Here is a 14,443-nt window from a genome sequence, read left to right on the forward strand (position 1 = left end):
GAAGCATGCTACTTGACTTTTGCATTTTAAACTTTAATTGAAGCCATTATATATAAAACTTTATAAAATCCTTAGTAGGTTCTCTACAGTGCAATGTTAACTACAATGTATTCTGGACTAAGTCACTAGGGAGGCATATGATGCTTCCTCCAGATGCACCACGATGGGTCCCCAACTAGAGCAGGCAATCCAATGATTGGATTGAAAAATGGGTAGTTTCACCGATTTCGATGAAAATAAAAATATGGGAGGGTGAAACATTTGTTGATCATCATTCAATCCCGGGCAACGTCAGGTTACTCGGCTAGTCAAATATACATGCATATAAATTTTTAATCTTATTTTAGAAAAAAACTTTTATTCTGAGACAAGTCAATTTGAAATGTGTTTTTTATTTTATTTATGTTTGGTGTTCTTTGAGTGACACAAGATACAAGTATGGTGTTATACTAACCCTATATTTTTAAACTGTGTTATGTAATAGAGTGCGGATGTGCTGAGGTGTGTTTAAAATGACGTCACAGTAGGAAAAAAGAAAAAAGACTATAAAAAAGAATGCGTGCATAAAGAGAAAGCACGTTCGAGAGCACATTCGAGAGCACGTTCGAAAATGACGTTTGAGAGGACGGAGGTCAGACAGAAAGAGCACAATCACATTTTATTCGGGGAAGGTACTCGGGAATAAATGTCATTGTTATAAAAAAAGGAATGGCAGTTATTACTTGTCCTATGTTCCTTGTGATGTACTCTGCTACAACATGTTGGGTCTGTGTGTGTAACGCTACAAGTATACTAAAAAAAACAAAAAATAAATAAATAAAACAATTACTTACAATGTAAGCATGGACCCGATCTGCCTTCAAAGTGACTGTAAAGATTCTGGCTGCAATATCAAAGACAGCTATAACTGTCTTGCCTTGTTTTACGATTTGCCGACACATGGAACTGTAAAGAAGAAAAAAAGTAAAGAATTTGAAAATTCAAAGAAACGATGAGGGAATCTACTGGAAGATAATATTTGTTTTGGAATAAAATGAAGAATCGTAGGACAAAAATTCAGGACAAAAATAACTACATTCATTAACCAATTCTTTACTATTTTTTTTTTTTTTTTGCTAATCTATATAAATAAATATTAAATATATAAATACATACATTTATATAAATAAAATGGGTATTTAGCAAAGAAATCAACAAAAACGAAAACAAAAAGTTAAAAAAATTCAAATGCATAGCAAATAAATGTTACCAAAGGCAAGATAAATTACTCTTCTACCTTTCTGGATAAGTTTTGTGTTTTAACATATTTTAACTCTTTTATTAAGTTCAGAATTGGTAAGTTAAGCCGACAATAACATGGCCGATCCTGAACATACTGTCTTCAGAGAGTCAATAATGGCTGAAAACTTGAAAAATAAACAAAATACTAATAGAAATCCACTCAACAAGTGTCAATTACGGTTTCTAATTGGTTGCAAGCAGAACATGTCTCCATTTGATTGGTCAATTCCTATCGCCTGTGTCTACAAGTAGAACCTTTCAATTTTCTTTAATCATACCTTTATATCATATCAAAAATATTGCAACAGTAAGAATGTTGGCTAATGAGATGAGAGACTAAAGTTTAATCCTTGGTAGGGTTATACCAAAGACTTAAAAAATGGTACTTGATAAACACTCAGCATTATAATTTGGCAATCAAGGATAAGTGGAAAAAATCCTTGAAAAGATGTGGCGGCCTCCCCTTCATCTATGTGTAGTCGCTAATGAAAAAAAGAGTCGTTGGGTCACTTTTAACTATGGTCAACCACTTTACTTACTTTTTTTTTTTACTTCTAATAGCAGTGTTCCAAAATTCATAATTATCAGTTAGTTTAGAAGTGTTAAGATGATAGACCTACGATAAAAGGGAGCTAAGTTCTTTTTTGTTTCCGGCAGAGTTACCTTTATCCTTTTACTTCTGTTATGTGAGTTCTCGCATCTAGGCGCGAGAATAGGACAAAAAAAATACTGGCAAGCATCAAGAAAAAGAATGACTTTGAATCCAGGTAAATGAAGATGGAAATATATAACTGTATATTATACACACAAACTCAAGTAATAGCGGACTAAGTGCTGTATCCTTGTAAATAAAATGTCTATGTCAAGTCAACTGTGAGTGTCCTCATTTTTTCCAATACTTTCTGTCATTCATATGCTACACACACATTCTTATTTGACATAAGCTTCTGCAAGGCATTAATAGTTATAATATGCTGACACCCATATTCATACAACAACCTTGCTAGTTATGAACATTATCATACCCGTGATAGCTGTAACACACAAGCTCAAGTATATCGGACTAAGACTGATAGATGTAATTTGTAACATTCTATGTGTTGTTTCCTTGTAAATAAAATGTCTATGTCAAGTCAACTGTGAGTATCCTCATTTCTTCCAACATTTTCTCTCATTCATGTGCCAAACACACACACACACACACACACACACACACACACACACACACACACACACACATATAATGAATGAACGACAAAAGTCTATATTCCAAAGTTCATGATGTTGACCATCTTACAAATTATTCTTTTAATTCAGTTGACATTTACAATTCTTGTAAATGTCAACTGTAATTAAAAGAATAAAATTGTAAGATATTCAACATCGTGAACTTTAGAATATAGACTTTTGTCATTCATTCACTATATTGCTCTGTAATTACATTGAGCTTCTTAAATAAGGAAATAAAGTATATTTCCACAGATTATATATATATTTGCCCTCATTAATAGTTATGATATACTAACACTCCCATTCATAATAAATGAATGCTGCATATACAAATACATACCAAACTTTCTATATAAGATTTCATGAAATTGAATTGTAACTTACGTGTATGGACAGTCATACAATTCAATTGAACCTGATTGGTCATCCGTGGTCGTTATATGAAGCATCTGTTTCATATATCGATTGTCTTGAGTCGGGTTGAAGTAATTGATCAACAAAGCATAGCGGCCTGGAATTGGCACTTCCAAATCAAAATGAATCTTAGGCTGCAACAGAAACAAGAATTAGCGATGAAAATCTGTTCTATCATTAAGTGTAACAGACAAAAGATAAAGTGCTCTTCTACGCATGCGCAAATATACATTGTAGGTTCAAAATCTGCTATATTGTTAAGTGGAATGGACAGACAATGCTGTTTTAAATACAAGCGTGACTAAACAACGAAAATACTAAACAAGATTTAAAGAATAAAGACAGTGCCATACCAAACTGGATTTCATGAGAAATATAGCAGAAGACTTAAATGAATTTCAGCGTGGGGCATTCCAGTCTTCTGTTATAGGACTTTCTGAATTCCCAACAATTAATCAGCGTTTTAAGTTAAATTGGCGAATGAAAAAGATGTATAAAAACATGAATGCTATGAATGGGCCACCAGTTAGCAAGTGCTAACTCAACAACGGAAATTTTAGAAGAACACGAGAAAACATGAATTAACAAAGAAAATATGTTTGCATCAACAATTTTACAGATATGCAAAATATACTTTGAAAGACCAAAGTTTGCTGGAAAGTTTTAAAGTTCTTGAATAAGAAGTAGACAAAAGTGTCAGAAAGTTTGTTCCAAAGTTTCATTGTGTGTGTATGCATGTGTGTGTTTATGTGTTTGTGTATGTGTGTGTATGTGTGTTTATGTGTGTATGCATATGTGTGTGCGCGCGCGTTCGTGTGTGTGTGTGTGTGTGTGTGTGTGTAAGCTAACCTTCTGAGTGGCTGTCTTCACTGAATATATAATAGCAGGCTTAAAGGAATTTCAGTCTGGGTCATTCAAGTCTTCTAGGATTCTTCTCACAGGTGTCACTCTTAATGAGATGGAATGATTGTCGGTTGAGAGATGAAGAACATTATGAGAGGATTGGGAAAGATTAATGCGATGGAATAAGTTCGAATTACTAATTAATGTTGTAATCTGCAGTGAACCGGTCCTATGTTAACGTGTTCCAAAACTAGAATCCATTGTAAAGAAAGGCCTCTTTCATGAAAATAACAATAGAGTAAAGAGAAACTACCAATAGTGGTGGTGATCTTAACCTTTACAAAGGCTGCTATTACAGTTAAATTTTAAAAACTTAAAAAAAATATATATTTAATTTTATTTCAGGACCACAAACAATATCATTTCTTTTTATTTATTTATTTATTTATTTTTTTGCAGTCGCTCCAGAAAAAGCATGAAGCCACTTGATGTAAAAAGCTAAAAAAAAAATGAAAAATGATTATCATAAAAACAGAAGATGCCTATCGACCTTATTCCTGGTAAAGACCAAATCGAGTCAAAACGGTGCAGAGAAGAAAGGGTGAGACCAATCAAATAACAAATACGCCACTGAAACTTATCAAGAACTTTGAAGACCAACAATTGATTTTATCCAAAATTTGGGTGAAAATTAGGCAAAATATTCCAATGGGTCCTATGCTACAGGGTAGAACGATAAAACTGTCGCCCTAAAGAAAACACTATGGCTTTATTTTAAAACTTTTATTGAAAAAATCAATTCAGTTAACTTGATTATGTAGTAGAGCTGACATCTATTCAATGTAGTCGCCTTTAGACTTAATCACTGCCATGAGATAGTTCTAGAACTGGGAGCATGCCTTTTCCACAATCGTCGGCAGGAGCTCAGCGAATACTCAGTGGATGTTGGTGATCAGGTTGGCTTTGGTGTTGTGGGAGGTCATGTTGGTGATGTTCTCCACGTATGACCAAATGAAGTAGTTCAGTGGGTTCTGGTCATGGGAGGAGGGCAGTAAGAGAAAGGCAAAAAGTCATAGCACTCCTTCTGAAGCCAAGCCTGGGTCTCTTTGGACTTTTGGGCCGGCACCGAGTCCTGTTGCCACACCCAGAGTCTGCCAGTGGCCACCTGATTGCATCAGAGGATCACTATACTCTTCAGCACACCTAGGTACACTTTAGTGTTGACTTTCAATCCGGCTTTGAAGATGTGAGGTGGCATGATGTGGCCCTCACTTGAAACCACACCAAAGACCATAACTGTGGGTCGTCTGTTTTGCATTTTGAGGGTACTGGCAATAATCCTGTTGTCATAACTTCGGTCGGTAAAGAGCATGAGTTGTACAGCGGCGCATCTCCGATCTCGCTTGTTGAACATCGTGTCACTTTTAGATATGACCGATGGTTCCTATTGCTCTTGGGATTTGTACACAACTGGCCAACTAGTAAAAGGTCTTCAACAAAAAAGAAATCCGGTTTTCATCAAATGGAAATGGAATAATGTCGTATTTTCTAGTGCAACAATGTTATTGTTCCACCCTGTATAATTGATTTTATCCAAAATTAGAGTAAAAAATAAACAAAATATTCCAATCGATCCTATGCTATAATGAAACCGATTTTTTTTTTTTTTTACCTGTGAATTATCATCGATTAAAGCCATTCCGTTCACTTTCAAATCGTTGAGAATTGTACTGTTCTGCAGATCTTTGGCTTTTTCCCGGCGACCAAATTCTGTTGTGTAAGCATCCCTGTACGTTGCAGTTGGATGATGCGGAATTCGCAAGTAAGTGTAATGTAGACATCTGAAAGAGAGAGCAAAAAAAAAAATAATTTAATTACTATATTTAATGGAGGTTAAGCACATCAAATTAAATCAAATCTTATTGGACAAAAAAGTGGAAAAGAAATGGGGGCGAATCGGCACATTAACTTTATAGTTATAAAAAAAAAAAACTGTTCTTCGGAACCCCGCCATACACAGCTATGTCATCTTTGTAGAAAAAAAAAAACCAAAAGAGTTATAAAATAAGAAATCAACTTACGGTCCCTTATCAGCAGCGACGGTACACTTCCTTTTGATTTGGTATTGAAGAATGGAAGCTTCGTAATATTGCTGCGGAAGCAGGACCAAATAATCCTGCAATTAAAAGAAGGAATTTAGAATCCGAAACGACGGATAATAAAAACCATGTCTAATTCAATAAAAGCTTTGCCTGTTTGACGAGGACATACGAGTATGATGCTCAGAATTCACACACACAAAAAAAAAAAAAATTAAAAAACAAAACAAAAAAAAAAAAAAATTAAAAAACAAAACAAAAAAAAAAGAAAACAATAAACAAAAGAGAAATATGTATTAAAAAAAAAATTGGGGCCAACCAAGTTGGTGAGTGTGGGTTATTCTAGCTTGAATATGTTATGTATGGGTATTTTTTCTGAAATACAAGGACGTTATTTTGTGTTTTGCTTTCCTGGGTACACACGCAAGGGGTGAGATAAAGATTATATATATACATATATATATATATATATTGCCCCATAATTACATGTGCAGCTACCCCTACAGGGGATATCCATTGTCTTTCGAGACTGAACGGAGGCGACGATGTAATTTATTACTGAAATATAATTCTTACAAGAATGAATATAATAAGAAAATGTATAGCGCAAGGTTTTATTTAGAATTCAGCATTCGACACTAGCTTTTTAAGACATTCGGGAACCGCATCAACTGATTTCACAAGGAACGTTTTTCTTTTCTTTTTTGTTTTTCTTTTATTAATGGGTCAACACTTATTAAGGCTGAAAACCAATTCAAAGATTAGGGTTAAGGAGATGGATAAATTAATTGATGAATGGTGATGATAACGTTAAAACTTCCACAAATCACCAACTCAAAACAACAACTGACACAGAAAATAGCACTTCTCCAATCATTACAAACATCGCTCATGGAATGTGTGAACTAAATAAATAAAAAAAATAATGGGGCAGACTCGCAACTCTCTCCTCCCCTGCACCCTTATTCATTTCTTATAAGAATTATATTTCAGTAATAAATTTCGGGTTTGTATTACAATCCACAGAGGTACGAAAAAGTGGTCAAAAAAAAAAAAAAGTATAACAAATAAATGTCGTCAAAGGCAAGATAAGTTACTCTTCTACCTATCTGGAAAAGTTTTTAGTGGTTTTACTCGCTTTAAAACGTTTATTCGGTTCGAAAATCATACAATGTTTATTGATAGAAGCGAACAAGACAAATGGCGGCACGATGATCTAACTATGTAAAGTTTAGAAAATGAGTTAATCATCTCTCTCATCTCCGCTCTCTCATCTCCGTCGTCTTTCAGGACGCTTCACCACGGAATCTACACGACTTCTCCAGTTCTCTCGATCTCGCATGACAGTTTGCAGGTCCCAAACACTTTCTAATCCCATGTCCTCTAGCAGGTTGTCAATGTAGGTCATTCTTCTTCTACGGCGGTTTGGGTGTCCATCTGTTGGTATCCATAGAACTAGCTGGCTGGCTTCCTCTTTGCTGTGTCTCATGCAGTCACCGGCTACTCTTATCCTTCTCTGCTATACTTTCAGTGATACTGGTAGTAGGTCACCATAAAGCTGGTTTGCTGCATGGCTTCTCTATGATTTATCGAGGGCCATCCTGAGAATCTATGAGTAACAGCCATCCAGTCTCTTCTTCAGTGCATTTATAAAAGTCCATGCCTCGGCACCATAGAGAAGGGCTGTTTCTACTGTGGCAACAAAGAGTCTTACTTTCAACTTTTCTGAGAGAGTGAATGACCATATCTTCCTCAACTTGCGACACGCACTCCATGCCAGTGCTTTTCCCACTTCAAAATCTTGAAGTTTTCCAGAGTCCCACCAAGTGCATCCACTGCAATTTGGTCAGCGTGATTGAACAGATTCCCATCAAGTGCTTTCACTGCTAGAGTTAAAATTAAAAAAATATATAAAATACTGTTATAAATCCACTGAATATATATCACGGTAACATATATTCAGTGGGTTTCTAACAGGATTTTGTATATTATTTTAGTTTTAACTCATTTTTCAAACTTTACATAGTTTGGGGATTATCGTGCCGCCATTTGCATCTACCCATGAGCATTGTATGATTTTCGAACCGAATAAACGTTTTAAAGTGAGTAAAATCACTACAAACTTTTCCAGATAGGTAAAAGATTAACTTATTTTGCCTGCCAAGGTCGCTAGAAAAATAGTGGGATCCTTTTATCGATCCAGTAGATATCTCACTCTTGATGCAAATATAATAAATAGATATAAAAGCCAGGTACGGCCAATGATGAAGTACTGTTGTCACATATGGGCAGGAGCTGCTGGAAGCAGCTTATCCTGCCTTGACAGAGTTCAAAATAGACTTCGTAGCTTAGTGGGGGATGCCATTTTCTCTTCCCTGCAATCTCTTTCCCACACCAGAGACGTCGCAAGCCTGTCTCTGCTTTATCATTATTTCCATGGTAAGTGCTCGTCTGAGCTTCAATCTATGGTCTCCCCCCCTCGCTAAACTTTCACGAAAAACACTCGTCTAGCCAAAACCACTATCAATATTTTCCCACACTCTTTATCTGTGCCTAAACCTAAATGTAGATTCCATCAACAAAGCTGCTTTCTTAGAACTGCAGGCCTGTGGAACTCTCTTCCGTTTGCTTGCTTTCCAGCTGACTACAATTTGATTGTCTTCAAGTCCAATGTAAACAAATTTTTGATGAACCGTCCCCCTAAGTAATCTAATTTACAAAATTTCCCCTACTTAAGTTTACTACGCTATAATCACATTGACTAATGTATACCCATTGACCCTTATCCTCGAGTGACCTCCGGGTCTGGATAAGTGGTGACTCCTGTGTCAAAAAAACAACATAAAATAACATTTGTTATATTTTTTATTTTTTTACCACTTTTTCGTACCTCTGTTGATTACAATACGAACCTTAAATTTCAAGTATAGAGTTTCTTTCTGATCAGTTTGTATATTAGAAATAGAATGTTAGATTTTGGAACTTTTCGGTGAAGTTATTAAGTGAAAAGATATGGAATGGAAAAAAGCACTCAATTCGGGAGTATGATAAAATAAAAGTGGATAAAAATACAGAGTGAGGGAAAGGAAGAGAGGGAGAGGGGGATAAAGAAGGAGAGAAAGGGGAGAGAAAGGGAGAGCAAGAGAAAGACCGAGAGAGGAAGAAAGAAAGGGAAAGAGCGATAGAAAGGGAAAGAGTGATAGAAAGGGCAAGAGAGAGAAAAAAAAGGAAAGAGATAGAAAGGGAAGAGAAAGAAAAAGTAGAGAAAGTGAAATGTAGAGTGAGAAAGGGAGGGAGAAAAAGGGAGAGAGAGAAAGAAAGGGGGAGATAACGGTAAAGAGAGGAAAAAGGGAAGAGAGATAGAAATGAAGAGAGAGAGAAAGGAAGAGAGAAAAAGGGAAAGAAAGTGAGAGAGAGAGAGAGAGAGAAGGGGGAGATGTCAGGAGTAAATAAATATGATGAGATTGAGGTGGGGAAAATGCAATAAGACTTACCAACAATAATCCCGGGGGTGTGCTGATTGAAAGCATCCATTGGCCAGGATCCATGACAAAGGTCGATCCAAAATCAATCAGTTTTGTCCATCTGGGTATGCTGGCTGGTTTGAACGTGATGGACGCCATTTGCACCATTTCGATCTGGGCTTTCGGGGTGATTGTAATTTGGCCGCGAATTGTTCTGTGCTCCTTATTCACATACCGAACCACGATACGGTGCAAGGTCGGTCTCTTGATATCGACATCAATAATTACTTTCGGCTACAAAAGAACAAGAAATGAATTTTTTAAATATTATTTTTATGATATTACCTAAACTTCAAATTGTTGTATCGTGACAGGTTAGACATCACAAATTGATTCCTACGAACGTTAAAAATCAAATGCCTACAATTGCTTATACTTTTTTCTACTTTGTAAAACTACATCGCCACATAAAAACTCATGATATTATATATATATATATATATATATATATATATATATATATATCAAATCCAAATTTAAATCTAGTATTATACCAGAAAGAATCAAATCCAAATTTAAATCCAGTATTATATATAATACTGGATTTAAATTTGATTCTTTCTAACAAATTATTTTCGCTGCAATGTAATACCCGGTTTGTTTTTAATATTTTTTACATTTCCTACATTTTTTCACGCGTTGATTTTAAAGGACATGTACATCTTTTATTTATGACTATAATAAATTGCAGTTTCATTTAATGCCATAAGCAGCAAATTCTAGCATTGCTACAAATATAATTTGCTGATCTCTTTCTGTCCTCTGATGAGAAGAATAGCATTCTTTGAAACTCCGTAGAATTTGTAAATTGTTTTTTGGAGTATTCAGTTGAACAATAAATTTGATTGTAAATTTCAACTTCCAGTTTTAATTTTTTTCTCTTTATATATATATATATATATATATATATATATATATATATATATATATATATATATATATATATGCATTCACTAGCAAAAGATCTAGCTAATTTGTATATTCTTTTAAAGCATTCATTTTGATTAATTCCCTAAGAGTTCATTCGGTTTTCTTATGAGATGATCATCTTTAGTTAACCATTACGTACAATTATATATTCATGCAGACATTCTACATAATTTATACTTGCGTAATATTTGCGTAAAAAAGTTATAGTAAGCACAAAATTCTTTCTATATATATTTACGTATACGAATATATTTTTGTTTAAAAAAATGCCTACCAAATTCCTCTGTCAGTTTTTGGTCTACAGACATGAAACTTAGTATATAGGGTATTTGAACTCATGCGAAATTTCACATTTGGGTTTTAGCCGGAGAAATCGGTGCAAAAGTGTGACAATTAAAAAAATGGAATTTGCAGGTGATGGTCAAACGACGGCATTACGAATATGCATGTATAACGTAATAGCTATTGGTTCATGTTTTAATTTTTAGCCTTGGAGCAAACATGTCTTCATAACTCAGGCATTAACGTCAAAGGAGAAAGTACATCATGAGCTAAACGTTTGGATTTTGATTCTCGGTGGTGGCGCATGAGTCATTTCATTTGTTTTTGTTTTTACTTTTTAAATCATTACTATACATTGGTCCCAATCTATCTATATATATAAATTCGTATTCCTGTCTGTTTGTTAGTTTGTTTGTTCACAATTTGATTAATATTATACAAAAGATCCGTTAGTTCAGTACTTCATTTATTTCAATATATAGTATGATTCTTTAAAAAAAAAATATACGATTAATAGGTCACCTCATTTGTTTATTATATTAAGGAAAATCAATTGTACTAAATAGCTATATGTTGGTTTAAGGTTCTAGCGAGAGAGTTGTTTTAAGTGTTCTATTTAGGATTGTTATTTTATCAACTCTAAATAACAATTATATTGATAATATATTTAATTAAATTTATTTGGAATTATTACTTCCGACATCGATTTTTTTTATGAAATGAGTAGAGTTATTTCTCCTGATTAGTTTTTTTAATATGTTCCGAAGTTCGAAAGATAAAAAAAACAAACTCTTCCCAAATAAATTAATTCGGTAATCGCAAGACTTTTCTAGTATGAAAAAGTAATTTCGTGTAGACAGAAAGATGTTTTGCTTTATTTTTAAATATTTGATACTCTTGCATAATATGACCCGGATTATCGGGAATTCCCGTCAAGCATGGATCGGGCGAGACCGGCAATCATCGGTTTAAGCCGAGCGTTGTAACAGACGCTTTAAAAACAAATAAACCCGGAAAAAATACAAATGTAAATAATCAAAAATAAAAAAACCTACCTTTAAAGAACTGAAAATATTTTTATTTATTTTATTTTATATATTTTGTTTTTTCGTTTATTTGTTTTTTTTTTTTTTTTTTTTTTTTCAAAAATATTTATCAACAAAAAGTTTGTTTGTTTTTTCCTTCAAGAAAAGATGAAAGTTTTAATTTTTCCGCCGTAAATTCTTAGGTGTAAGTAAAAGTTTTTTTTCAAGACTTTTTGTTCAGTCAATTTTTTTTTGGGGGGGGGGCGGTCCGCAGAAATTATATATATATATATATATATATATATATATATATATATATATATATATATATTAAAGAAAATACGTAAAAATATGTTTACGAAAAACGTAAATTGTTAGATGAAAGTACAGGAAAAAATTTAGTTTTTTTTCAAGAAAACTGAATATTTTTAAAAAAATTTTATGGCTGTTCATTGCCGGTGGAAGTACTTTCTCGAGAAGGATATTCCCTTAGGAATCTTTTACTTCGGTCGACTTTTAAACGACCATCGACGGCAAAGAGGGAGGAGATAGGGTAAAGGAAATGCGTAAGTGTGCTCCGATATAATACCGCATTCCCTTCGCATATTTTTAAGGGTAGCCATTTCGGACGCCTATAAATAAATGATTTTTACTATTGCTAGAATCTCACCTGGGTGAGAGGGTATCACGTAATTCTTTTTGGGGGCGATTACATTTACACGTTTTTATCTGTTCTTTTATTCTTTAAATTGTTGTGTGTGCGGGGGGGGGAGGCATCGACGTTACTCACGATGAAAATGATTAATACCCTTAGTATAGTAGGCGTGTTCAAAACGGAACTTTATGTTGACCCGGGCAACGCCGTTTACCCATGCTAGTATAATATAATAATAAATACGAAATCTGCATTGATCAAAATATATTTAAGCGTATTTTACGACCAGACAATGCCAGCCGGCCTGCTAGTATATATATATATATATATATATATATATATATATATATATATATATATATATATATATATATATATATATAGGGAGGAGCTCCTTCAGTCTTTGGCAGACTATGGATACCCACGAAGGGGTACCTGCACATGAAATTTTTGTGACAAGAGGTGTACAATCTCCAACCACACCTCTCCTTAGTCGACATTGCTTAATACCAGTGGCAAGTGAAGTGTATGTACCGGACGACTGGAAACAAAAGTCAAGATAAGCGGAGAGCGCATACAGCGCCTAGAATTCCAAAATGGTCATCCATCTGGTACTAACCAGGCTCAGCGTTGCTTAACTTCGGTGATCTAACGAGAACCGGTGTGTCAACGCGATTATGCTACGCATATATATAGATATTCTTTTGAGCAGGGCGTTTGCTCAGTTGGTAGAGTGCTTGCCTTGCATGCAAGAGGCTCGGGTTTCGAATCCTGAGTTCGGATTTGTCTAACTGATGCCCAAATGAGGGCGAAACTCGAGTCTTGGACTTCCGGTTCTTTGACTCTATGGCTCTTGTAGGCTGCGACGTTGTTTGGCTGTGGAATTTATTATATATATATATATATATATATATATATCCCCTTCAATTTCTTCCTTTGCTAAACTTTTATACGTTTATCCATATTAAATGCCGATGTGGTTTCCAAGATGGCCTCTACCAAACCAAGGACCATGCTACAGTATTAAACCACTAGGAATATTTTAGGTTGGGTATCCTATAGTGACAATTCCAATATTTTTTCCCCCGATTCTGATACGATTACCAATTCTATTCTAAATTACTGATTCCGATACAATTACTGCTTCCGATTCCTTTACAATCTCTAAATATGGAATTTTAATATATATATATTTTTGTTTTAGGGTGGGGGAGGATACCGTAAAAACACATATAATATGTGCATGTATTTTCACAAATGTTAAAAGACACTTGTGGGGGAGGGAATCTATAAATTTTACTGATAGTTTAAAATCAATAAATATTTATGTTTTTATTAATACTAGCAACTGAAAATTAAGTTTTAAATTTAAAAAAAAAAAAAAAATTAAAAAATCGTTTTTAGGGTATCAGAAAATAAGCTAAAAATTGTCCGACTCCAATACCGATTTCAATACCTTAAAAAAAAAGTTTTTTTGGATTCCCGATTCCGATTACCCGAGTAGCCTATAGAGTAAATGTGGTATTGTGGTGATTGCTGAACTGAAAGTGATGGTGGAATAATTGGATAATTTGGTGAATTGCATCGAATTAAAAGTAGGTTAGAGAGAGAGAGAGAGACAGACAGACAGACAGACAGACAGAGACAGAGAGAGAGCGAGAAGAAAGCAGGAAACGAGTGGAGTGGTTGGTCTTGGCATGTAGGACTTCCTCAACCACCTGAATCTATCAAGGTCACGCCACACAGGGAATCATTTGGCTCTATCAGCGCTTCTCCATCAACATTATTTGAAGGAACTCTTGCCGTATCAAACAACTTTAGGTTGAGTAGCTTTTTTATATACAAGGAAGTCAACACTTATCAAGACCCGAAGGCCACTCGAGGATAAGGGTTAATGAATGTCAGGTAGTCGGTGGAGCAGTACCTTGACGATCAATAATAGTTAAACTTGCATAGAATTTGATTATTTAAGAGGACGGCTCAACAAGAACCTATAAAGTAAATGTGGTATTATGGTGGCTACTGAAGTGAAAGTGATGTGTAAATGGTGGAAGAATTATAATCATTATTCTTACCATTAACAGTAAATTATACAGATCGATGAAGAAAGTAACCATGGAATTGCTTTTCTGTGACTCATATTATAATCTAATTTATAAA

General features: G+C 34.4%; 1 protein-coding gene across 4 annotated transcripts in view; it reads right to left on the reverse strand.

Annotated features, from left to right (window-relative positions):
- Nucleotides 1-14,443, reverse strand: part of LOC145261195 (laminin subunit alpha-like) — a 469,749-nt gene that overhangs the window by 262,481 nt on the left and 192,825 nt on the right. For all 4 annotated transcript variants that reach the window (XM_080119517.1, XM_080119518.1, XM_080119516.1 and 1 more), the window contains 5 exons: nt 9,362-9,625; nt 5,850-5,944; nt 5,441-5,609; nt 2,896-3,059; nt 834-945 (listed from right to left, as the gene is read on the reverse strand). In XM_080119517.1, coding sequence (XP_079975643.1) covers nt 834-945; nt 2,896-3,059; nt 5,441-5,609; nt 5,850-5,944; nt 9,362-9,625 — 804 coding nt within the window. The remainder of the gene's footprint in view (nt 1-833; nt 946-2,895; nt 3,060-5,440; nt 5,610-5,849; nt 5,945-9,361; nt 9,626-14,443) is intronic.

Source organism: Euprymna scolopes, chromosome 37 (genome assembly GCF_053919585.1).
Source record: "Euprymna scolopes isolate OS-2025 chromosome 37, ASM5391958v1, whole genome shotgun sequence".
In the NCBI taxonomy this organism is placed as follows: Eukaryota; Metazoa; Mollusca; class Cephalopoda; order Sepiida; family Sepiolidae; genus Euprymna; species Euprymna scolopes.